The sequence below is a fragment of the Centropristis striata genome, chromosome 14 (genome assembly GCF_030273125.1).
Source record: "Centropristis striata isolate RG_2023a ecotype Rhode Island chromosome 14, C.striata_1.0, whole genome shotgun sequence".
Classification (NCBI taxonomy): domain Eukaryota; kingdom Metazoa; phylum Chordata; class Actinopteri; order Perciformes; family Serranidae; genus Centropristis; species Centropristis striata.
The window spans coordinates 12553374-12581086 of record NC_081530.1 but is presented as its reverse complement, the minus strand read 5'-3'; the positions used below and the strand labels follow the sequence as shown (position 1 = coordinate 12581086).

Here is a 27713-nt window from a genome sequence, read left to right as displayed (position 1 = left end):
GCACTCTCAACTGCACAGCAACAACATAAGTTCAAAGCTGATTCACTCACTTGTTCACTGATTGTGTTCGCTGTTGGGGTTCAACTTGAGACGAGCAGCTAAAACTTTCTTAGTTGTTATTTTGTTTAGATTTTGTGATGGAAAAATGGTTGTCAGATATGTTTTTGTCATTGTTATGTTAACAAAATGTACACTTTTTCTGTAAGGACTGCTGGACTTTCATCCTAGTGTTGGGAATATGCAGAATAACTCCAGCTTTAACATTTAACATTATACTGTCGGAATATCCGCAAAATAAAGATTGGGCTCATTTGTCTTCAGACCAGCTTCAGTTCTCTGTGCTGCTGTCTCCACTTATTTTGTCAATGTGCTGTAGGTGAACAAGCCTTAAACAAGTCATCAGCCGTGTTTCCACTAGGGGGGAAAAGTGGCCACCAGGAAAGTCTCAGGCCACACCCTCTCAAAAGTCCGCCCACTCTGCATGTCTCCATTATTAGTTAGCCCCCAGAGGGATTTAGAGACTCCGGAGATGACGTATGGTTTTCACCGTCGCTAACTGTGCACAACGTTAGCAGCTGAAAGGAGCATGGCTAATTATGCACAGAGTCTCGGCTGATCATGAACATAGTGATTGTGAATTAACGGCATCGCTAACTGTGCACAGAGTGTCTGATGCTTGTTGTAAACAAACAGAGATCGCTCAGTGAACACCTCCTGTAGCAGTAGCACATACACACTGTACTGCTACAGAGCTAACTTTTGCTAACTGTAGCTAACGGTGGCTCTTCTTAACGAGCCAGCCTCCGGCTCATTAACGACTCGTGAAGAAGAGTAAGAAGGAGTCTCTGGATTTGTCTCTAGTCGCTTTCTTGATAAATAGTCACTAAGGGCGTCTGAAAAGTCCCCAAATTTAGTAACAAAGTCGCTAAGTTGTGAACACTGTTTCACCGGCTTTTACAAATGGCGTGTGTTGTTGAGTCAGTTTTAACCCCCAATTTAACACCCCCCCTCGTCTCTTCAGTTTTACTGGTTTCAGGTTTTCGTTTGCCAGCACTTCAGAGCAATATTCTGTGTTGTTTTGTGTCATGCACGAAAAGCCATACTTGAAGAAGTCGGAGCCTAACCCGTGTCGGCACCACTGCCCTCCGTTTCTCGGCTGGTGGTCCTGTTAGGCTTTCTGCTGGTAGACCTTGGGACCCCTGCTGCTGCTGCTGCTGCTGACCCAAGTCTGGAGCTTTCCTTTCCATTTTTCCAGCATCAGTTATAGCTAACAAACTGTAGCTGCGGTAAAGCAACAACGCGCCAGTTTTTTTTCTTTCTGTTTGTTTATTTTTCCCGCTGTGCTCACTGAACAGAATCTCACACACACAGTTCAGATCATACAAACTGAGTTGATACGAAACATTTTGAACAAATAATGAAGCAGACAACAACTAAAACATCTCCCTGTCTGAAATTATGTAATTTAATATTAATTTTGTGCATTTATATTTTTTCCAAAATGATTTGGCAACCCCCAGAAACAACATGGTCTCACAGGAATCCGTGAAATAGCCACGGAATCACTCAAATTTCTGTGAAACTGACATGGATTTCGTTACAATGCAAGTTAATGACAGTCATATCCCGTGGCTATTCCAACATACGAAGTGATTATGTACATTCACTGAGTGAATATTTAGAAAATAAAACATATTTCTCGCTAGAAATGTGATCAAAATCCATTTTTATGCAGAAACTAAGTCAAAATATTGATTTTTTTCACCAAAAATGAGAGAACTGTCTGCCATGTTTTTTGTTCTGACCGCCGGGACCTTAAAAGTCACATGACTTGGAACAAACCAATAGGAAAAAATATCCACGGAATAGCCACCGGATATTACTGCCATTAACTTGCACTGTAGCGAAATCCGTGTCAGTTTCACAGAAATTTGAGTGATTCCGTGGCTATTCCAAGGATTTTGAGTTAAGCGAATCAGTGGCTATTTCACAGATTCCTGTGAGACCAGGTTCCCCAGAAACCATCTTGCGACCCCAATTGGTGTCGGGACCCCAAGGTTGAGAATGGCTGGCGTAGAGTACTACGTCACATCCTGCTTAGCGATCTATCCAATCAGTAACTAGGCTGTTTTCAGGGGAGAAAAAAGACCCTGCTCTTCTACAGGGATGAAAAAAGTCTTGACAAAAGCCGGCTCCAGACTACTCGTATTCAAATTAGGGGCGTTTCGGCAAGTGAGACCCGACTCATCCCGGGTACTGACCGGCTATTACCCGGGAGTGGAAACAGCCCTATTGTTGTTGAACAACAGGGTTTAAAGCTGACAGCCTGCTGGGACAATGGTGACATTGTTTAAAGCTCCGGGTGAAAGAGTAGTGGAGGGGGGGGGGGGGGGGGGGGGGGGGGTTTATGCTGCATGGCTGCAGGCCACCACTCACCTTGGGTGGTTTGAAAGGGTAGTCTGGTGTGAAGGCGATGTCCAGGAAAAACACTCCTCCCTCGTACACGGAGCCTGGAGGGCCCAGGATGGTCGACCTCCACTCATAGATGTTGTCTCCTTTAGGACCGGCACTGCAATTAGGAAAGAAAAAAAAGGAGAGAAAAGGGGAGAAATTTAATCTTCCAGCAGGCTCTAAGAGAGGAAACGACGCTCTAATCGTGTGACTCAATTTTCTCCGCAGCAGCAAGGGAGTGAATAAATAAAGTGTGTGATTATCAGCTGTTAAATCAGCCGCACAAAGCTGCCATTTAAAGTTCTTATCCATTAAAAGATTATGCAACATTACTACAGTGTAGATAACAAAGACTGCATCTGTGAGCCAGGAGAAATGATGAGTATGATCAATGTCATGTGGATGACTGATCTGTCTGGGATATGCAGGCAGGCATGAAGCACACACACACACACACACACACCAACCCACACACACACACACAGGAAGGTGTCTAGCAGCAGCAGCGGCTCCGTTTCCTCACTGTTCATCAGCGATTCACCGTTGGACAGCTGGCTGCTGCCGAGCTCCATTGTTGCCCTGATTCTTGCACACACACAAACACACAAACACACACACACACACACACACACACACACACACACACACACACACACACACACACACACACACACACACACACACACACACACACACACACACACACACACACACACACACACACACACACACACACACACACACACGTACACAATCAGACACAAAAACACACAAACACACACAGCTGTGAGAAGGGAGGCACTAATCCAATTCCATTTTCTATTGGAATTAGGCCAGATGCCCCTGTCGGTTTCTTGTATTACTTTTACTTTCATCATTTACACACAGAGAGAAAGCCACTGAGAGAGAGAGAGAGAGAGAGAGACAGAGAGAGAGAGAGAGAGAGAGCAGGAGAGCGAGCCACTGACAGCATGTGTGAGGCACATAAATGTAAGATGAGAGTGTGAGTGGAGTTGTTCATGTGAAACAGCAGCCTGTTGTAAAGCACCGGGCCACTGCAGACCTATTTCTTGTCAGCGTGTGTTTGGACACAGAGAGGAATTATGGGAACGGGCCGGGGAAAGGATGCCGACATGTTCCCCTGGATGGATAAAAATAATCCAGAGAGCGATAGCGTTCTGCTGCCTACGGGGGACAAGAGGGCCAATAAATGGCTCTGCTCAGCATGAGGCGCTGTCCTGACGTGACACTGATGGAGAAATCTATGTTTGTGTGTTAAATAGTTTTTTAAATGCCAATGTAGGGGTGTGCCATATCATATCGTTCGTGATAATATCTGTATTTTTTTTTTTTTGGAGTAAAAAAATTCCATATCATGATATTGGCAACATTTCTACTTCTTGATTTAGTGGCGTAAGGGTTCCCATTAATGACCTAGACTGTGGCGACTCCAGAGTCTCATGTGCTGCGCTAATGTCATATTTCAACCTACTGAAAGTATATTTACACTATTCATAATATAAAGTTATTTTGCGTTGTGTTGCCGTTGCACAGCAGAGTGTCAAAATAAGATCCCTTAAACAAAACATGCTAGAATCCTTATTCTCCTTAACAATAATTAATTAAAATATGCAATCATTAAGATCAATGTATATAATGGAATAGTGGCATTAGAATGTGCGAGGGGCACCAAATTTGGGCTTTTATGAAAAGGAGATGGTTATTTTTAATTATTTGCTAATACTCAAGAGACAAAAGTAGAAAGTTTAGTATTTGGCAAATGTTGAGACTTGCAATTTACACCACTTTTTAGATGATTGATTTTCATTTTTTATTTATTCATACAGATTAAAAATTATATTTTCTATATATTTTTTAGCATATTATCAAATACTGAAAAATATATAGAAAATATAATTTTTAATCTGTATGAATAAATAAAAAATGAAAATTAGCGCACGTTAGCGCAGCACATGAGACTCTAGAGCCGTCAAGAATATTGTTATCGCAAAAATACCCTGAAATATTGTGATATTGTTTTAGGGCCATATTGCCCAGCCCTATGCCAATGATTGTAAAATAGTACTGTCAGATGGCAGAAAACAGCTCTATTTTCCCTCACACTAAACCTGCATATCCACTTTAAGAGAAACTAAACTTCCTCCCACAACTTCAAGGCATCTATAGACTAGAAGCTGACCGGACTTTTTGCAGGATCTTTAGCAATACAAAATCTACACCACACTAGAAAAAAGGTTTGTCTAAAAACAAGAGGAAAACACTAAATCTGAGAGAAATTATCTTGCTGCATGGACAAATAATTTCACTTGACAAGATTTCTTAAATTAAGATTGTTAAATCTAGAAATAAGCATGTTGAACACTTAAAATAAGAAATAAACTCTTTAAACACGATATATTATTTTACACTTCTAAATCTAAAGTTTTTTTTTTTATCATGGTAAGAAACAAATAATTGTCAGTGCAATCTGCTCGGGCCAGTTCATCGCTGCTTGCAGCTTTAATTGATCTTGTTTTAAGAGCAAATGCAAATGTGGTAGCTGATATAGTGACATTTTGAGCTGGAATAAAAAAAGACCTTTTCTATGTGGATTGTTCACTGATTTTGCACCAATAAGACTCTGCAAGGGTACGTAGGAAGCTGCTTAACCATTTCTACATCACCCTAAGCATCATTTTCTGCATTATATGTTCTGCAAAAAAAGGTTTTCATATTGGGGAACAAATTAAGCCAGTACCTATTGATACCAATTGGTTCATAAGCCATTATGAGCCTATTAATTAGATTATAAATTGTTTTCTTGCAGAGTTAAGGTGTTTTCCAGTGGTCTTATGGTCTTAATCACAGGTCTCAAACTTGTGGCCCGCGGGCCAATTGCGGCCCTCGTGACGATATTTTGTGGCCCCCACCTTGATATGAAAGTTTAATGTGAGTTTTATATGAATGGCACTTTACCATGTTGTGTGTGGAAGGTCCTTTTTTTAGTAATTGTGTCTTTTTTTAATATTTTTGTGTCTCTTTTGGTAATTGTGTGTCTTTTTTAAGTATTTACTTTTTTTAAATGTCATTTTACGTCTTTTTTTGGCGTAATTTTTTGGTCATTTTGTGTCTTTTTTGGGTAATTTTGTGTCTTTTTTGGGTCATTCTGTGTATTTTTTTGGTAATTTTGTGTCTTTTTAAGTAATTTTGTTTCTTTTTTTGGTAATTTTGTGGGTTTATTTTGGTAATTTTGTGTCTTTTTTTAGTCATTTTGTGTCTTTTTTTGGTCATTTTGATACTGCGTCCAGTGGCCCCCAGGTAATTTGAGTTTGAGACCCCTGGTCTTAATTGTCCCAAAGCTCTGAGTGATTTAATTACAATGATTATTGCTTTTATGATTTCCTATTACCCTTAATGTACCCTATGTGACAAACCACCAAGTCAAGTTTGTTGCACAAGCTTGGTTTATTTTAATGAATAAGAGCAACTGTTGGTAATCCACAAATTGCCAGTGTTGGTTTGAAAAACCCGCGATTAGTCAAATCCTATTGCAAAGTAGATGTTTAAAATCGTCCTTTAGGCCTCTTAAGGTTGGCCAACCACTGATTTTTCTCTCCACTGTTTTCCCACAGTTGAATCTGCAGCATCTGGAAATGTTTAGAGCTCTGCCAGCACCGCCTCTTTTTTCTTTTCCTGTAGCCTGGTACAAGCCGCTCTGACAGGAGGACAGCTTTGGGATCCAGTAGAGAAGTATCTATATCTTTACCACCTGCCTAGGCCTGTCAGGATGATGGAGGACACACACCTCAATAATTCACCTTAGGTTATGCTCTTACCAACTTACAACTTGCCTGTTTTTTTGTTCAACTGCAGGGGAGTTAGCTTTAAGAATCTGGGATCTGCTTCAAATATACGAAAACTCAAACCGGAGGAAAATCAGTGCTGTTCATAATGAAGGCTAAATGATGATGATGGAGCCAGCTATTTCCCACAGTGTCAATTTCCACACTATAAGCCATTAATAATGACCCTGAGCACTAAGTACACCCTGCTGGAGGACCTCTATAATTAAGACAAGGCTTTTCTGTATCCTTTAGCTCCCTTGCAACTGTGAATACTTTATATAGCGAGGTACAGATGACACATCAACTGCAAGGAGTAGATTGTCCCTTCTGAACTGATTTGTTTATGTTTACTGAGGAAGGTTGTTTTGCACAAAAAAATAGTAGACATTCATGAATATTTTCCTAAATAGCCAGAGGCAGAAATGTATACTATGCTTACTTAGTATGCAAACAAAAACTCCAACCAGCTACACATTCTGATTTCTGCTATAGCAACCAGCAAGCACTTACAAATGTATATTCTATCTACAAAATGTCTTACCTCCAACATATGTCAGTCACAGTTCTTTAATACCAAATGTAAGGGTTCTAATCCAAAATGTAATGATAAAAAACAAAAGCCCCACCACATGTTACAAAAGCCCCACCTGCTTGCAACAGAAAGTTGTAGTTATTGTTGTAGCGAGTAAATTTGAAATTAATCTGGATAATGCATGACATAAAACATCCTTGGTCGCTGGTGTTATTTATGATGATTCTACAATATGTATTAAATGGTTTAAATGTGCTTGGCATTTATTAGCATTCATTGCTTGCAAAAGTGTCAGAAAACCACCCTTTTCACATTCAGTATTCATATGTACTCGGAAAAAAACAAATTTGTGAGAAAGCCATGCAATAGTGAGATTTTTTATAAGGCGCTGACCTCTAGTGGCTGGAGTAATTATGACAGGAGAAACGGGAGGAAAGCAGGCAGTGAGGTGTCCACCGGGAAAGTCTCAGGCCACACCCTCTCAAAAGTCTGCTCACTCTGCATGTCTCCATTACAAGTTAGCCCCCAGAGGGATTTAGAGACTCTGGAGGTGACGTATGGCTTTCGCCGTCGCTAACTGTGCACAACGTCAGCAGCTGAAAGCAGCATGGCTAATTATGCACAGAGTCTCTGCTGATCATAAACATAGTGATTGTGAATTAACGGCATCGCTTACTGTGCACAGTGTGTGTGAGTGTCTAGTGCTTGTTGTAAACAAACAGAGATCACTAAGTGAACACCTCCTGTAGCAGCAGCACATACCAATGTACTGCTACAGAGCTAAGTGTAGCTAATTGTGGCTAACGGCGGCTCTTCTTAACAAGCCGGTCTTGTTAGTTGGGAACACTGCTTCGCCGGCTTTTACAAATGGCGTGTGTTGTTGTTGTGTAGAGTACTACGTAACATCCTGCTTAGCGATCTATCCAATCAGTAACCAGGCTGTTTTCAGGGGAGAAAAAAGACCCTGGTCTTCTACAGGGACTAAAAATGTCCCGACACAAGCCGGCTCCGGACGGCTGATATTCAAATTAGGGGCGATTCGGCGAGTGAGACCCGCCTCATTCCAGGTATTGCCTGGTAGTGGAAACAGCCCTATAGATGTAAATACGGATCAAATCCTTTCAGGGCAGGCCGGAGAGGTAATCGATGAAGTCAACATATGGAGAACTTCTACTCAGTTGTTCATTGTAAATAAACGTGTAAATAAACTCCCATATCTGAATAGGTCATGGTCTATGTAACCTAACGTTACCCACATCACCTATGCAACCATGTCCAGTAGTTCCCTACAGGAGTAGTTGTTTTAACCCAAACCCTAGTCTTTTTCCCTAACCTCAACCACTTAGTTTTGTTGCCTAAACTTAACCAAGTAACCAAGATTCTAGTTTTACTTACTTATATTATTCTCATAATGGAATATAATGGATTAAGGACCACAAACTGTCACTATCTGTGCTACCTTACTTTGCTGGTATTTATGTAGTGATGGAATCCTAAAATGAAATGTCCTATTTGCTGTGCAGTGCCATTAAACGTGTTCAGTGTTACTATAGATACACAGACAGAATTCAGATTGGAGATGGAGATTAATTCATTTTGCTTCAGGTATTAAAACCCAAGTTAACATAATAAGTTATCATTGGCCAGAAACAGCAGGCTAATGGACTATATAGTGTTATATATTCAGACTGCAGGGATGTTATGGCTTTTTGGATTTGTATCACTTAATACTTCTGCACATTAACTGCTTATGGCTGCACATTTTTATCTGAGAGCTCTCTTCCAAGAACTCAAATACAGGTCCTATATAAATATCGTACTACTTTTGAAATTCAATATTATCTCACTCTCACTATTGACTGCTGTGCCATCCAACACCTTTATAACACTGCTGGATCACCTGATTCCACCAGCTCAGACAATCTTTCATCGGCCCTCCCTCCCACCTCTTTTGTAGCTCTTCCTGAAAACTATTTTTACTTACACGCACACACTCATAACATAAAATAACATAAAATAGAGGAACTTTCACTGGTGGCTACAGAGGTTTGCTGCGTTTCCTTGCCCAGGGCCACAGGGAAAAGCTCAGCTAACAGAAAAACTCAGAGCTACTCTGCAGTCTCGCTTCAGCACAGAAATGCTGAATGTGACTAATGTTTGAACTGAGTGGGTGTTTGTCAGTTGTGGCTGAGATAGTAGCTATAATGTGTTAGGACATCAGAGAAAAACAGCAGAATACTAAGACACAGAGGGTTGTATGTCAGATTACCCTTTGAAACCTTTATTTAGCAGGAAGAGTCCAGTGAGCTCTGTGCTCTTTCACAGCAACTCCCTGCTGCACATTCACACACACACATAGAGCCAGACACAATCACAGCCTTGTACTGCAGCAGCAGCAGCAGCTGGGGCTCAATGTCCCACTCAAGGGCACCTCCACAGCGCTTGTTAAGGGAGCAGAGAGCACTTTTCTTCACACACACTTTTCCAGCCAGTTCGGAGATTTGATGAACTGTTAACCATCTGTAACTTGAAGGCTACTCCACATTATTGACTTGATGATAATACAAAAGCCTACTGCTTGATATATAACAGGGAAAATGCCTAACATAAAGTAAGAAGATGAAGCAAAGAAAGTTAGAGGTCATCAATTTTCGGTAACACTTTAGATTAGGGCAGTGGTTCCCAACAGGAGGGGGTCGCGAAGCCCTCTTGATTTTAAGCGATGTAATATATCTAATGTGTTAAATATAGATGAGTCAGCATTTAATTCATTAGTGGGACAGAAACAACTAAATAAGGGCAACATTAAAATTCATTTATTTAAATAGAAAAATCACTACAGAAAAGTTTAAAAATGAAGGCTATATCGCGAGAATAAGGACATGTGTAACATCCCTCCTGCAATATACACAGGTAACCTCACCTAGCGGTAACCTCACCTAGCGGTAACCTCACCTCGCGGTAACCTCACCTAGCGGTTACCTCACCTAGCGGTAACCTCACCTCGCGGTAACCTCACCTAGCGGTTACCTCACCTCGCAGTAACCTCACCTAGCGGTAACCTCAGCTCGCGGTAACCTCACCTAGCGGTAACCTCAGCTCGCGGTAACCTCACCTAGCGGTAACCTCACCTAACAACAGAAACACAGAGCTAATGGAAAAATGGTGAAGCGCCAGGGAGACGAAAATGCTGAATATCTCATAAAGAAAAAGAGAGGGTACCATGAAAGTTACATTGAGTTCGGCTTCATAGAAGCAATGGACAATGGGGGGGTCTCCAAAGTTTACAATGGTAAAAATGTGGGTCCCTCAAGAAAAAGGTTGGGAACCACTGGATTAGGGAACACATATTCGATATTAATTAGTTGCTTATTAGCATGCAAATAAGTAACATATTGGCTTCTAATTAGTCATTATTAAGTAGTTATTAATGCCTTATTCTGTATGGCCTTATTAAACAATCATAAGCCATTAACTAAGAGTTTTCCCTCAATAACCTCAGAATTATTGCTTATTAGTAGTAAGCAAGGAAGTTACAAAAGCCAGACACTTTAACAATTATATTACAATTTTATATTGCAATGCAATGTTAACAGAGTGGGCATTCAAGTAAGTATTCCCCATCTGAAAGTGTAAGGGGGCTCTTGCTCTTGTGGACCAAATGGATTACTTGTCATCGCTCCAACAAGTTTCATAAATATCGGGCCAGTCGTTATTCCATTGTGCTGCTGACATACAGACAAAAACATCACCTCCTAACATAACCTCCTACATGGATCATAATAAGTGTTGGTAACACTTTACAATAACCATCATTTATAAATGGTAAACAGATTTATTAATGTTTAATCATCATTTATAAACCGTATAGCATTTAGAACGGTAAATACATATTTATCAATGTTTAACTAACTACATAATTTACAAATGGCAAATAGATATTAATGTAAGTTTATAGTTACTTTACCATTAACAAACAATTACATTATAATTCATAGTTTATTGATAGTTTTAGTTGCACTCATTATAACATTTTTAACACCATATTAAGTATGTGAATGATTTTGAGATGATTCATTTCACAAATTGGTTGAAAACTTATAACAATTCAATATGTATAGCACTTTGTAAATGGTTAATAACTGCTTTATAAACCATCTATAAACATTACTTAGTTGGTTATTGTAAAGTGTTAAGTATAGAATGTATATCTCTTTGAGGATACACACAACATGTTTTGGTGAGTAACACTTAATTTTGTGCCAATCCATCTGCAACACTTTTACCATATCAACTCATCTGTTGTGCGATCAACAAAATCATCAGGATTGATCCTCTGGGGAATATTACTGTCAGTCTTGATCAGAGTGATGATTGACAGAGTGGCATTTCTATCTAAAAATGTGACATCAGGTTTTCTAAAAACGTATTTATCTAAGATGATCTCATAGAAAATGTCTACTGCCGTGTAAGACCACTGTGTTGCATAAATCAACACTTTGATGAATGAGGAATGGCTGCTAATTAAACAGTTTGCACATAGTGACAATTCATAAAAGAGTGTTACATCATTTTCACTGATTACATTTTTGTCTACACTGTAAAGGATTTACTGTGATTTTTACAGTAACTTATTGGCAGCAATTAACAAGTAACTTACTGTAATTATTATTTACAGTAGAACTACTGTATGAACTATACTGTATTACTGTATTTACAGTACTGTTTTTATACTGTAAAAAAAATGAATAATACAGTAAATAACTGTAGATTTCACAGCGAATTTTTACACTGTACACTGTAAAAATGTCCCGTTGTTTTTACAGAAAAAACTGGCAGCTGTGGTTACCAGAATATTTCCGCAAAAAATACAGTACATATGTCAACACTTATATTTTACATCCTAAAACTGTAAAACATACATTTTAAAGTTTTAGATTATACTGTCCTTTACTGCTAATTTAATGATGCTGCTTTTATACTAATTATTCATGCAAAATGTACATGCAGATGTTGCTTATTGTGCATTGGATACCAGTAAATTAACATTCAGTTATTTATTGTACACTGAATACCAGTAAAATTTACAAGTTGTTCTGTAAAGTTGTTTACATTTGTATTGTATTTTTTGCAGAATTATTCTGGTAACCACAGCTGCCATTTTTTTTTCTGTAAAAGCAACAAGGTTTTTTTTTACAGTGTAGTATTTAAAGTTCTGCTTTTGCACCTAAAATTTAAATCAATGGCTATTTTCAACAGTTGAATACTATCACTGCTACTGAAGAGGAAAAAGGGAGAAAGAAAGAAGCGTTGCCAGCTGGGCCTGCTTTGGGATAGACCTCCGGGAGCGACTCCAGCTCTGTGAAGCCACAATAATAAACACTCTTTTAAAATCTCTGTGCCATGTCGAGACCAGCGGAGCCGCATTCCGCTGCCACACACCCACACGGCACACACACATGTACAGTAGTGCTTACAGTGAGGAAGGGGGCAGCACAAACAAGACTGTTTGCAGTTCAAACAGAGTGCTCAAACACGCAGGAGCTAAAAGACAAACTGATGAGCAAGTGTACTCAGCCTCATCATCCTGTATTCAGCTCATCAGCCTCCAGCTCCTCGGGCTGACAGCAGACAGCAAGCCCATGAACCAGGACTGAGTCCATGTGGGACAGGATGATAAAGGACAGAGATGTCTCTTCAAAGATCTCTGCGAGGACACTATGTGCTTTCCACTTATATGGGATTGAACATGATCAGTTGGTTTAAACTGGTAGTAGACTGTCTAATATTGGTGACACCAAAGATCGAAAATCTGGTCTGGTCTCACCAGTTTTTTCCACCTGTTAAAATGACAGCCCATTCTCTTGACTTTCAAATTGCGTGTAATGCATACACCAAAATCAAATTTTGCGTGCATATGATACGCCAATCCGTCCCCATGTTTACGTTTGGAGTTATTGGTCCCATCTGCCGTAGTTATTATATTAGTTAGATTATGGCCCCGTTTACACGAGGACGCTTGCAGGTAAAAATGACAAAATATTTTATGTGAAGTGCCTTTCGTTATTTAAATATTTAAAATTGCAGTTTCATCATATCTGGTTAAGTGCACGCTCCTATATGTGGCCCTGTGGTAGTGGCCATGAAAAATTGTCGTCCCCTCCAGCATTTAAGTTGCCCATCTCCCTGATCTACAAAAACTGCTGTTTCCTGGACATTTCCACCCTTACACATCACATTTTGGCCAGTCAGTCAGTGACTGACCTTTGACTCACTTTGTTTTACATTCATGTGGACCAAATGGATTACTTGTCATTTTTGGAAAGTTTTGACATCAAAAAACAGCTAAGACATCAGCTTTAAGCAACTCCACAAAGCTAATACACCCTTGGTAAAACAGCTGTGGTTTCAAAAGTCCCACTTGATTTGAGCTCAGAACATGAGTCTCAGAGTAAGCAGTGGCTCTGTGACCTTTGTGCTCAAAGTGGCACCATTTATCATTTTCCCCTGTGGGTTTATCAGCCATTGCGTTAGCTAATCAATTCAGCTAATGAGGGTGAGTGACAAAGAGGAGCCCCAACTGTCCATCTCTGTCACGTCACATAGATAACAGTTTAAAAGCTGGGGCTGTTGAGGGATTTAAGGATGGTTGCACACAGATACAACTGCAAACCTTTTCTCTTAACAAATCCTAAAATGCAGATGCTTCACACATGTCTTCAACCCAGCACCACACATGGATACAATTCCTGTCACCAATTGAATATTTAGACCGTATGAAAAATGGTCTGTCTGTCTGTCTGTCTGTCTGTCTTGGGTTCTGTATGTCTGTTTGTCTTGGGTTCTGTCTTGGGTTCTGTCTGTCTGTCTGGGGTTCTGCCTTGGGTTCTGTCTGTCTTGGGTTCTGTCTGTCTGTCTGCCTTGGGTTCTGTCTGTCTGTCTGTCTGTCTGTCTGTCTGTCTGTCTGTCTGTCTGTCTGTCTGTCTGTCTGTCTCTGTCTGTCTTGGGTTCTGTCTATCCATCTATCAGAGGCTGTGTTTCTGAATGGTCATTTGTGTGAAAGCTCTGATTTCTAACAGATTGCGTAGAGGAATAACAGGAGAGTGATGCCGTTATCGTCACAGTCCTACTCATCCCTGAGTTCGACCGTATGAAAAATGGTCTGTCTGTCTGTCTGTCTGTCTGTCTGTCTGTCTGTCTGTCTGTCTGTCTGTCTGTCTGTCTGTCTGTCTGTCTGTCTGTCTGCCTGTCTGCCTGCCTGCCTGCCTGCCTGCCTGCCTGCCTGTCTGTCTGTCTTGGGTTTTGTCTGTCTGTCTTGGGTTCTGTCTGTCTTGGGTTCTGTCTATCCATCTATCAGAGGCTGTGTTTCTGAATGGCCATTTGTGTGAAAGCTCTGATTTCTAACAGATTGCGTGGTGGAATAACAGGAGAGTGATGCTGTTATCGTCACAGTCCTACTCAGCGTGTTTGCTCCGAGTGTCTTTGATGCCTTTAACGCCTCACCAGCCAACCCACCAACATACTGTTATTGTTGAAGCACCTCAGCTATGTTTCTACGCTCAAGGGCACTGCGCAAATGTCAGTGACTCACCAGGGAGTGTACAGAGAGGCTACACCACACACATCCATTACAAACAGGTAAATAAAGAAATATAGTTCACAGACAGAAAGCCATTCAGGAGAAAGTCAGAGTCACTGTCAGGTAGCAGGAGTGGTAGACATGTAGACATTGCTCATATGTGACTTGACTTTTTTCGCTTGAACTACAGTGTGTATTTCCTTAGTGGATGTACAGTTCCATTTGAACTCATCATATCAACAAGATCTCATCAGGAAGTGTCAATTTAATTAAATAACATATTTCCTCAAATAGTAGCTGGGGTTTCTATTAATAAAAAATCAGTTTGGGACCCGGCTAATAATAGGGGCAGGCTATTATTTGAAGGAGGCTTTTATTAAAAAAATAAAATCAGAGCAGCTCTGACCGGCACTTTTTAGAGTGTTTTTCACAGCGCATTGTAGCCAGTTACCCGGATGTCGGCCATATTGGAAGTACTCGGATGTAAACAAACAATGAACAGCACGCTGAATGTTCATTTTAAGCAGGATTTAAAATGTCTAAACTACTAAAAAGCCCAGAAGAACGTGCGTAAACGGCTCGACTTTACAGAGAATGACTAGGACAGCGGGAGAAACAACCATATTTACCTACAGTACTAACTCGTGTGGCCAAACTTCAAAATACAGGTGTTGTGTGGAAATCTTTTACCGTCAAATGATGTTTCCTGAATGGTGTTCTCCGTAGCATCACCTCCGCGGTTGGAGTTAGGATTTAAGTTTAAGGTTAGGCCTTGTAGAGAGAACTGTTTGGGGTTAAGGTAAACTTGGGGTCATGTTAACAACTTAAAGGAGGACTGGTTCGGGTCAGGGGTCAGGTTGGTGCAGGTTAAGGTAAGGGGGACACATATCGACGGGGGAACAGACTTTGACATAACACCGGTAAGACACCCGGCTTATAAAAGAGGCTGGCTTTTATTTACTAAAAGTTGTTTTTACACCCGGTTACTAAATGAGGCTGGTCATTAATAGGGGCCCGGCTTTAAATTGAGGAAATACGGTAATCCAAATATGGTTTCAAATGTAAAAAGTAGGAAGGGAAAGATGGCAATTATATCTTAATTTGCTGCATGGATAACCAGTACTAACAGGAAATTTAGTCCATTATCCATCCCAGCGAGATTAAGTGAGGTCCCAGGCAGCCAAACTGTTCACCCTCAAACCATGTATACTGATTAGATTGTGATCACATAGCACCATTTGACAAGCAGGGCAGAGGTGTTTCATAAAGATGGGAAGATATTTATGAGGAGATTCAAAAAGACAAGCCAGTCAGATGCTGTCAGCCTCAGCTCCTGTTTGCTGCTGTAAAAGACAGGACTGAAGAGGGGGATGAAACACGACTGGCAGCATTACCATCTACTTACTTTCCAGCCTGGATGGCTAATCCCCCCTCCCATTCCAGATTACAAACTAACTGGATTAAACCTGATGACAAATGATAGAGCATTGCACTGGCTCAAATGCATTCCCAATATGCACGTAAAGGCCCTTGTCTTAAAACACCATTTGACTTCAAACTATCTCTCCTGAAGGACCATTAACAGCGATCCAGGAACTTTTGATGTTCTCATTTGATGAACTTTTGGAGGATTTAAATTACTTCTTGTCCATGTGGTCTTCAAAATTAAAATTGAAAGATCATTGTCGGCCTTGATCCTATGATACAATTATGCTTAGAATACTAGCCCTAGAACACATGGATTAAAGTTTAAAAAAAAAAATCTTCTGACTGAAATTTTATCTGTGCTACAGCCAAGTCACATGCAGTGTGTGAAACATGTTCCAGGTTACTTGAAACCTGCTTAAGAAATACTAATGCATAAGAATTCAGCAGGAAATGCAGCCATCACATTTAAATGCTCAAGCAACACTGTTTTACAGGAGGATGATTTTTTTTTTTGCAAAGCATCTACATAACTTTTCATTACATGTTTTTATTTTCCTTATTATTTCAAGTAAACATTATATATATAAGAAAATTGAAATAAAAAAAATAAATCAACAAACAGCCCCAGGGTTAAATAATGATGGGTGCAAATCACTATAGTGCTTTGTCTTATTAAAAAAACAGATCAAGCATCAAACAAACAACACCAATTTAGGGATCTCTGTTTGTTTACAACAAGCACCAGACACTCTGTGCACAGTTAGCGATGCCGGTTAATTTACAATCACTATGTTTATGATCAGTGGAGACTCTGTGCATAATTAGCCTTGCTGCTTTTGTTTTGCAACAGTTGCGTCTCCAGTGTTTAATCTGTCACGTATGTGATCACTATAGAAACTGTCGCTAAGTGAATACGCTACGATCAAAAACCATACGTCACCTCCGGAGTCTCTAAATCCCTCTGGGGCATCATGAGCGGACATTTGAAAGGCCGTGGCATGCGCAAGCATTGTCAACGTACAAATAATTGATTTATAGCATAAACTAAAAGCGACATTTCAGGCAAAGTTTTCTGATCTAACACCAAGATTGGCAGGGTGACATCATTTGGATTAACAAGTACTATGGTTAAGGAAAACATTTGGGTTAAAATGACTGTTTGTTACACTTAGTGGGCCTCTGTTGTCATGGTTACAATTATACCCAAGTGGTTAAGGTTAGGGAAAGATCACAGTCATGGTTAACAGAAACCAGTATTGACATTTAGAAACGGAAATTGGCAGAGGTCTCCTGTCTTGAAGTCCTCTGTAGGAGGACAAAAATTGCCTTCTTGTACGTAATGAAGTACACAAAAAAAAAAAAGGTCTCTGCCAGGCTTGTCTGGAAGTTGCTGACATTTGTTGGTCCCTGTGCTGTGCTTTTCCTCCCCACTGTACTCTGCATCTTGTACCAAACACAGCTTATATTTCTGGTTGTGTAAAAAGGGTATTAGGGTTAGGGCTGGGCAATATATCGGCAATATATATGGATAAAAAATGTATTTCTTTATATATAAATGCTGCCCTTACTAGGGTTTGACATATTTAGTTCTTTTGTAATGTTTGTTATTCTTTTTCTCATATAAATATATTTTATTTATTTTATTTCATAGGCTATTATATAGATATTGATATAAGATTTTTTAGTTCATTTAAATGTGTACTTTATGGAGCTTTGATTTTTAAAAAAAGGTACTCCAGTTATAAAGTATTTATGTTCACTTACATAAACGGTTTAAATAAAACTACTTGTAACATGTCATATTTGACTTTGACTGAACATTTGCTCTCACTTTGCGATAAAAATATCAGGATATATATCGTATATCAATATTCTGCCTAAATATATCGGGATATGACTTTTGGTCCATATCGCCCAGCCCTAATTCGAGCCTCAAAATGCTTCAAACATTGTTCTTGTTGAATCATCTAACAGCATCTGATACCCTTTCCCACAAATTTCTGACCTTGTAATTAGGGGTGCGCCGATTGCAATTTTGTGGCCGATCACCGATTTTTAAAAAGCCTGACCTACCGATTCCGATTTTGACTGTTACCGATTTTTTTATAACTCACAGCATACACCTTCAATGTTTGAATCTTATTTTATTGGAAAACAATAACACAGCAGTATTTTTCTTTAACAAATAAAGGAAATCACAATGTCTGAGGAAAAAAAGTTGTATTACTGGTGCCTTCCGGCAGCGTAGCATTTGATGATACAGTGTGGCGGGCTAGATGCCAAGCTGTAGAAGAAGAAACAAGGAGAGGGTTTTCCACAGCGGGACAAGTTAGCCCCCTGAGGGATTTAGAGACTCTGGAGGTGATGTATGGTTTTCACCGTCGCTAACTGTGCACAACGTCAGCAGCTGAAAGCAGCATGGCTTATTATGCACAGAGTCTCCGACCGGCCGGCCGATCGATCGGTGCACCCCTACTTGTAATTAAGGGACCTCGGAGCTGGGGAGTTTTTGTAACTTTCCAAAACCCACTATCCGACAAGCATTCCCGAAACAGGCTGGGTGTGTTTAGGTATGACTGAGTACAACGCCATGAATGGCTTTGAGAAAGAACTGTCTGAAAGTGTCCTCCATTATTCTGATTTGTAAAACGAGAGTACTACGAGAGGTTAAAAAGAAGGGCAGTGTGTGTGGCCCTTGGAATGCCTTTCATTTCAGCGTTGTTTAACAGTATTTTGTACAACCTTCAGTTGGTTTTTAAGGTTGCTGATCCTTTTAGTCCTGAGTTTTCATGATCGGACACCAACCTCAATTGGGCAACTGAATGAAAAGTGTAATACAACTTAACAGCATTTATGTAATAGTCACTTACTACAAAGCGCTTCCTCCGTCACGCTAGGCTGTTAGAATACCAGACAAATCTAATTAAGGAACACTTGGACAATGACGGACAATCATCAACTAGTTACAGTAAGCATTATTAAGCCATGAATCTCTGTAGGCTGTTCCTTGCAGCTTAGCAGGATTTTAAAGCCTCATTAGCAAACACTAACCAGCGTCATCCCATCACTTCTTTTAATGAAGGGTAAGCTCAAGGTCTCTGGGAATGATCCTTTGTATAAAAGACTCCAGAAAGAGGTGAACTGCTTAAATCCCCTTGAGATAAAAGCTCTTTTGAATCCTTTGTTGCTTTAGCGAAAAGGACTAAGTGTTGGCTTGCGCAGGCTTTTGTCCCTCTTCACTTGGTTCTGCTATATATTCACAATGCACAAGTTCACTGGGAGCAGAGGTGACAGGAGCAGGCAGCAGAAGGGCTGATTGGAGGAAGTTCTGCCCTGGTGTAACTCCAACACCCTCTAACCGAATCAGTACACTGTAAAAAATGTCTGTAGATTTTACGGTGAAAAACTGCTAAACCATGACAGTAAAAGGCCGTAAAATGATAAATGGGTTTATTCAGTTTCAGTAACAATGAATTTTTTAAAAATACATTACTCTACTGTAAAATTTGCTGGCACCGTGTTTGTAACAAAAATATACTGTAATATATATACAAGCCATCACTGTAATTTTTGCATTTATCTTTCGGTAAATGTACTAAACACCGTATCTTTAACAAAAATATACTGAAATATTTAATGGTAAAATCTTTTATTCATGCGTTATTTATAAATTCTTGTCAATTTTTATGGCAAAACAGCGTTTCTTTTGATGGAAAAACTTTTTATTCATTCGGTAAAAAATGGAATAAAATGGCAATTTTTTATGCAATATTTTTTGCATTCATCTTTTGTAAAAAATACTTTTTCTAACTGTTCAATGTATTAAACACCATATCTTTATTTATGCGTTTTCATTTATAAAGTATTTTCTTGTCAATTATATGACAGAACAGCGTTTCTTTTGATGGAAAAACTTTTTTATGGATGTAATATGGAAATCTTAAACATGAAATCAACAGTGCTAATATCATTTTACCGTAATATTAAAACAAGTTCTACCATATTTATTACGGTAAAGTTCTGGCAACACAGCTGCCATTTTTTTACCGTAAAAACAACAGGATCTTTTTTACAGTGTACTAAACCATTTGCACTTCCCCATTGTCTTGAACATGTTGCCTAGCAACATTACATCCCTGCAGTGAGTCGGTGCATGTGTGTGTGTGCATTTTGTGCTGCAAGAGGAATTTCCATGGAAACAACAACAGCATTACAAGCAGACACAACAGCTCTGCGTGCCTCACCTGAAAAACTGTTAAGCTGATGGATAAAAATAAAGACCAATAAAAGAATGAATTGCCTCACACATCCATCTTTGTTTATGGCTCATAATCTCCGAATAGGTCCTTCAGGGACATATCAACAAACATTAAGCGATCAAATTAACCAACAAGTTTATATGAAAGGAATCTAGACACAGATTACTTCCTAAATGTTAGTGACAGCTCATGGGCAGGCTTCAAATCTAATACACTCCCTGCATGCTCGTTCTAATGATGCCTCAAATAACAAGTGAGTTTTGCATCAATACAGAGCAGTTGGAAATGAATTAGGCCATTTAGGCTTTGTGCATGATTTGCTTTGATGGTGAGCATTGACGGTGCAGATGAGAGAAGCTCATCATCTCCAACTCAGTTACCTCACGTCTTGTCTTTATAAAATACACTGACATCCTGGTGGGGCTTTCACAGAGGATGTGGTTTTTAGTGCTTACTTGTGATACTAATGGTGGTTAAAGTAAAAGGTCATAAACCTTAAAGAAAAATGTCCTGGGGGCTGGATTCACAAGAATTTTCTTAAGATAAAACTTGAGAAAATTCTTAAGAAAAAAATAGGATGTTCCTTAGAATGTTCTTAAATGCTATTCGACATTTTTTTTCGTAAGAATTGTCGTATGTCTTAGGAACTTCTTGGTTTTCTCACTTAGGAAGTTCTTAGATTTTTAACTTAAGATCACTTCCATGGTGTCAGTAACTTGGCCTTCTTAAATAATATGCTCATAGTGATTAAATAAGTAGTATCAAATACAACAACTGCCTCTGTGATTTACTAAGAGTACATTATAGTGTAATCTAGGAACAGACCTACATGTCACACAGACTGAAAGAACATTTACATTATATGTCAACTGCCAAAATAAGCTTTATGTGATACATTCACAAAAAAAACTACTCTGACCAACTTTTATGAACAATATTTGTTAACACAAATGGTACCTGTGTTAACACCTGGCTGCCCACAGGGACCATGTGAGTTGCCCACAAGGCATGTTGTAAAAATAGCACTCTTTACAATGAAAGTCCATCTAAAAATTGTATTTAGTTGTGCTACTGTCCTTTTGAATCAATAACACTTGACAATATTGAATATAAGATTTTCAAAACAAAAATGTTTAACGTATATAGGAAGTTCAATATCATGCGCAGGACAAACCTCCATCTTACTCTGCTGAGACGAGCTAGCGGGCGCAGCTACGATGGGGAGCTAAATGTGGTTTTGACCCCCCAAATAAATAAAACAGGACAGAAAAGCGAAAGAAAAATGTACATTTTCACAATGATTGGGAATGATTTTTTTTTTTATGACAGTTTGAGAAAAGTGTGCATGTCTCATTTGCGGGGCAACTGTGGCGGCGGCGAAGAGGTACAATGTGGAGAGACACTTCAGTATGTGTCACAAAAGCTTGCATGCGAACTACCCACCTGGCAGAAAAAGCATGTGAGTTAAAGGCAGCTTTGGGCAAACAGCAGTCTCTTTTCAGAAGGCCAGTGAAAAAGTAACAAAAAGCAACTGAAGCTTCATTTAGAGCGGCAAACTTTTTGATGAAGAGCAAGAAAGTCTTTTCGGACGGGGAGGTCTTGATATATTGTTTATTCTATTATTATTACAATATTGAAAGATGAAGATTTTCAAATCTCGTGTTACATTTGTGGGATTATTGCATTAAAAATGCAGGTTTTTAATTACGTTTATGGTTTATTACGTTTGTGGGCATTATTACATTTACAGGTGTTACATCCCAGCTGTCATTGGGTGAGAGGCGGGATACACCCTGGACAGGTCTCCAGACTATCACAGGGCTGACACATAGAGATGGACAACATTTCACTCCTACGGACAATTTAGAGTCACCAACTAAACCTAAACTGGATGTTTTTGGACTGTTGGAGGAAGCTGGAGGACAAACTCCACACAGAAGAGCCCCAAGCCGGATTGGAACCTGCGACGCCTCTCAGCAAAAGCACTTTCACCTCACAGCAAAAGGCGGGCGAACCAAACTACCGTGTAGCCCAAGACCATACTGCTTACTCTGAGGAAAGAGAGGGATTCTGCGGCTCGGTGACTTCATTTTCGGTTAGTCATTCTGTTAGCTCGGGTATTTGCTTTAGCTCCTGTGTGTTCTCAGCCTATATGTGTATCTAGCCTTGCTCTAACACACTCTTCTGCAGACACATAGATGGGTTTTTACTCTTCCAATAAATCAGCTGGATTTGGTGAAGGAAAGAGTAGTCCAGCTATTCAAGACGGTGAATTGTACACTCATTTTTTCTACAATGAATTATTAGTGGGAAATGAAAACAGCTAATCATTTATTACTTTTAGCTGTGTGACAGTTGACAACATACTGTAGACAGATTCTTACAAAGGACGACTTGAGGAGATTTTGGTGCTTTCATCTAACCATCCAAAAACGCTCTTCCAATAAAATATTTACCAATTTTTAATACCAACGCGGGAAGCGGTGTTGCCAACTTAGCGACTATTCAGACCCCTCTAGCGACTCTTTTTCAAAAAAGCAACTAGCAACAAATATAGAAACTTTTTCTGGTGTTATTGGAGACTTTCGGAGACTCGTTCCTACTCTTCTTAACGAGTAGCAGGTGCTGCCCAGAGCATTCACAAGCGGCCCAGTCCTCGCGCAGCAGTCTCTCCATAGCTGCAGTCAGAGTAGGAGATGTTAACCCCTCAGCGTTCAGACTGCAAATGAATCATGTATGCGCGAAGTCGCTGCCTCAACCATATCCAATCAGTGTCGACTAGTTGGTAGCAGCTCAGAAAGTACCTACCGGAGGCAATTTTTTCAGCTGCTACTTGAGCCGCTAACCGGTTGGGCGGATCCTCTCTAGCTCACTAGAGGGAAAAGTACCTAATGGAAACTAGGGTTGTCATGATACTAAAATTCAACTCGATACGGACACTCAGGAAAATATTCGATAATTGATACCAATTTTCGATACCACAGGGATAAAAACAAAGACCCCAAAATTATTACAAATTTATAACAAGAAAAATGCAACATGTAAAAATGAACAGAACCACAGGTTAAATATTTATTTAAAATAATATTTAATATTTATAATAAAAAACAGCTGTGCAAAAAGAAACTGCAACTATGATAACAAGCTTCAGGTCTGAGGTAGTGCAAAAAATAAATAAATACAATAAACAATAACAATTGGAACAATATTTTGAGGTTGTATGCTGTGCACAATATTAGGCAAGCTTGATAAGTCGACTTTTCTCTGCTTCATTCTGGGACTTCAAGAGAGAAAATAACACTTTTTAGTCACCAACATTTATGTAAACTTATTAACTCTATGCTTATGTATACTGACACTGTGTCAATAAACGTAATATGGGCATACTACGTGCCTGATTTATTTATTTACGTTGTTTATAATCATTAACGTGACGTCAGCCTTTAATTGCTAGCTGTGGCTTATGGCTAATAATAACACGGCTAACATTAATGCTACGATAACATCAGTAATAGGTCAGTTAGAAACGAAAGGTCGGAGGGGTATCGGTACTTTGAAAATCGTCTCCGGATACAACGTTTTAGTATCGATACTTTTTTGAGATTTGATACTTTTGACAACCCTAACGGAAACACGCCTAAGGACACACATTACACACATTTCAGTAAAAATGAATTCATCTAGTCATGGAGTTATATATAAAACATGAGAAATGTTGTACTTCTTTCCCAGGTTTGCTTTAAAAAATGACATCACTTTGTTGCCTTCATGAATGACTTTCTGATGCTTTCTTAACAACTACTTGGCATATGTCTCCTCTAGCCTATTATGCTGCATACACTGTGTCCACAGTTATAATTTAAGTAAATGATAATGTTGGATGTGAGTCATTTCTCCCTCATCTTCTCACACATTCAGCCACTAAAGGGAGGCAAATGTGTTTATGATAACCTTTACTGTGGCTGTAGCCATTAACGGCTCCCATCACGCTGCAGAAATGGTAATTCATTAACCCTCCTCCACTAGCTGCGAGAAACTACAGCCAATAAAACAGAGAGAGAGCGAGATATAAAGAGAGAGATACGAGAAAATAGAGAAGAGGAGGAAAACAGAAAAATAACAGAGTTGGTTCATTGGTCATGTTCATCATATTGTAAATAGAGCACTTTTACTAAATTAAAGATAAAATAAGATCCTCATACTGCATGACCTTCTCAAAAAGCAAATGTTTGTCTGTCTCCACCCTGACCAATACCCTTTGGTGACTTTGAGTTTGAGATCAATAAGATTGAATATTTTTCACATGTGCGTTTGGTTTGGACAAAGAAAAATCTTACTATGGAGACATTATTGTGTCTCAGTAGAAAACCTGACCTAATTGGCTAAACAGAGAGTGATGCATATTTGGTCTGGCTTCTAGGTTAAGAATTATTCTTTTCTGACATATTAAGTTTTCCAACAGTAATGATTTGGGCCTATAGCAACATTCTATTTGGCAATAGTAAATCAAACTTTGACAGCTCTTACACAACCTGAAAGAATGTGCCGATTCATTTCCAAGTTAGCCTAAAGTTAAATGAAAGCAAGCTGCAAGTAGGCACACAGTTTATTGGTGAGCATAGTGAAGGCAGCCACGTGGCTGAGGGGTTGAGATAAAACCCCTAGGAGGAGGGACGGGCTTTTAAGTAAATTGCCCAAAAAGTCCCATAGACTAACAGTAGAAAAGAGACTTCTGTGAATCAGCGCATACACTTTTTTGGGGGGCATAAATTGCTTGTTGTCCATTCAGATTTACATTTATTATTGTCCGACAATGTTTGAAATGTCGAAATACTGCACGATAAAATCATTCCATTCCCAATCAAGTTGAGCGTTAAACCAGAAGGGAGTCTCTGGTGTTTGCTCTATGGGCCTTAGATGTAGAAGATCTGAGTTATGTTGTACATGGAAGTTGGCTTCATGCACCACAGCGCAACTTTCACAGGAATTAATCATCTCTCTACTTACTGTAATAAAATGCACCACAACTTATTTTTTAAAGGGGGTTGTAGTTAATGATAAATTGGACAGTGAAATAAAAATACAATTTTCTGCTCTGTTTACTACTGTGCGGGCAAAACTGCACAGTATATGAGATGCCCCAAATCCCACTGCCTCCTTAAGAGGAAGAACCAGACAGAAAAAAACAATGATGACAAATAAACATTATGAGATGTAAGCGGTCTATTAGTTTCTTGCATATCCTAAATATGTCAATTACCTATGTTGACTAAAACTCCTTTTTGTATTTGTAGGTTTTATGAGTCATTTTTCTATTATATTTTTACTGTCTAACACTAAATGACAATTGTTTCGTACCTTACGGGTAACACAAATCAGCCGGGTATGACATTGAAACACAGGGATCTTTTTTCCCTTGCCGCAACAAACGTGGACTTTCACCCAGGAAAATGTGGTTTGTGCCCCATGTGAAACAAAAGTAAATTACTTTTTACGTAACTTAAATTTTTTTAAGTACTGTTGCTCAGTTTGTGAATAACGTTTTAATTGGAACCGTACGTGTATGCATAATGATGTGTGTGCTATTTTTAGAACGCTCTGCACTACCGTGAGCTGCTCATAAGTGTCCTTATGGGTGGTAATAGCTGTGTTTCCTTTAGGGGGAAGAGTGGCCACCGAGAAAGTCTCAGACCATGCCCTCTCAAAAGTCCGCTCACTCTGCGTGTCTCCACTACAAAACCCCCCCCCCCAGAGGGATTTAGAGACTCTGGAGGTGACGTATGGTTTTCGATCGCCACGATGGATTAAACACGGGAGACGCAACTGTGGTGGCCATAGCTAACTGTGCACAAAGTCAGCAGCTGATCATAAATAAAGCAGCATGGCTAATTATGCACAGCTTCCCCGCTGATCATAAACATAGTGATTGTAAATTAAACGGCATCACTAACTGTGCTTGTTGTAAACAAACAGAGATCGTCAAGTGAACACCTCCTGCAGCAGCAGCACATACACACTGTACTGCTACAGAGCTAACTGTTAGCAATTTGCAGACTGGACGCTAAGAGGTTAACATCCCCTCCGGCTCTGCTTTGACTCCTTCTTATTCTTCTTAACGGACGGCCAACCCCCGCAGCTCGTTAAGAAGAGACGAAAAATTGCTAATTATAGCAACAAAGTCGCTAAGTTGGCAACATTTACAAATGGCGCGTGTTGTTGTGGCATCGAGTTCTACGTTACATCCTGCTTAGCGATCTATCCAATCAGAAACTGCTGCTCGTATTCAAATTAGGGGCGTTTCTGCGTGTAAGACCCGCCTCATTCTGGGTATTGCCCGATAGTGGAAACAGCCCTATTGACAAATGATCTATTCTATCGTTTAGGTTGGGGATCTTGTTGACTATTACATCTGTCCAGTGTTTGCTACTAATATAGGGCATGAATCATCAACTGATCTGAAAGTTAGATGAGACACTATGTGTCTTAAGATCTGACATCCACTACAACAATTCAGGGGGGAATTGGCCAAAATCTGGTTTCTCATGGACCAGCATTGCTTTGATTTACTCTAGCACCATTTGCCCTATACTATATCTGGTTCTGATGAAATCTTCAAAAGCAACAAGTTATAAAAGTCAGTCCTGAGAGAATGTCAGGCCACTTCTCATGGTCTCAGTTGTGGTCCTCACAAAATCAGGCCGGTGCCAGTGTGCTTTTCCTTTCCCAGAAAAACATGCTTTTATCTAAAAGGCCTCTTTCATCTTTTGTAAAAAATGTCTCAAGTCAAACCTCTTTCATCCTTTAAAAAAACAAAACTGACTGGATATTTCACACTGGCAAGAGGATGAAGATTTGGTGTGTGTGTGTGTGTGTGGCTGTTCAGACGTCAGTGTCTCATCTTGTTGAAGGGGAACAACATCCAGCAGCTGCATCACCACAGCGTGCTCTGCAGAGGGGTAAAGCTTATGTTTAGAATTAATTCAGCGTTGCTTCCAGTGCCACCTCCACCTCTCATGCTCCATGCTACAAGCAATAAAACGCTCTCACTGAGAATGTCGAGACAGAGCTTGAGGTGAGAGAGCTTACACTTTAAATAATTCTGGAGAAGTCGAGGAATGACAGGAAACCCACTGAACACAAATCCAGCTTGTTCTTTATCTTCAAATGGATTTCGTACTGTAGGATGAACTGATAGATTAGGTCAGTTCCACGGCATATGACCTGATCCAAGCCATGACTGTCAGGTAAACGCGTACGTGACGTGAGCAGATCTGAGCAGAGTTTTGTGTCTTGGCAGTGTAGACGGACACACTACGGCGGAGCAGATTACAGTTTTACACTATGGAGGGTGGTTTCAGATTTTTGCGTTTTTAAGCCCAGAAAACACCCTCACCGTCTAAACGAAAGGCACTTCCCATAAAATATTTTGTCGTTTTTACCCGCAAGCATCCTCGTTTAATGGGGCCTTAGTTCATGTGTGATTCGGTCAAAAGCTCCAGAACAAGCAAGTCATGAGATCTTGAGAAGAGACTGTTTTGTGAAATTCAACGTATTGTGCATTTTATACAAATTCTGCTCCAGATCAATGTGACATTCGAAACTGCCATGCCTCACAATTG

At 39.7% G+C, this 27713-nt stretch overlaps 1 protein-coding gene across 1 annotated transcript in view; it reads right to left on the bottom strand.

The window, feature by feature from the left end:
• The window catches only part of LOC131984519 (ubiquitin-conjugating enzyme E2 E2-like), a 117887-nt gene that overhangs the window by 30938 nt on the left and 59236 nt on the right, over nt 1-27713 (bottom strand). The window contains exon 4 of the mRNA XM_059349362.1: nt 2437-2569. Within this exon, the coding sequence (XP_059205345.1) occupies nt 2437-2569 (133 nt within the window). The remainder of the gene's footprint in view (nt 1-2436; nt 2570-27713) is intronic.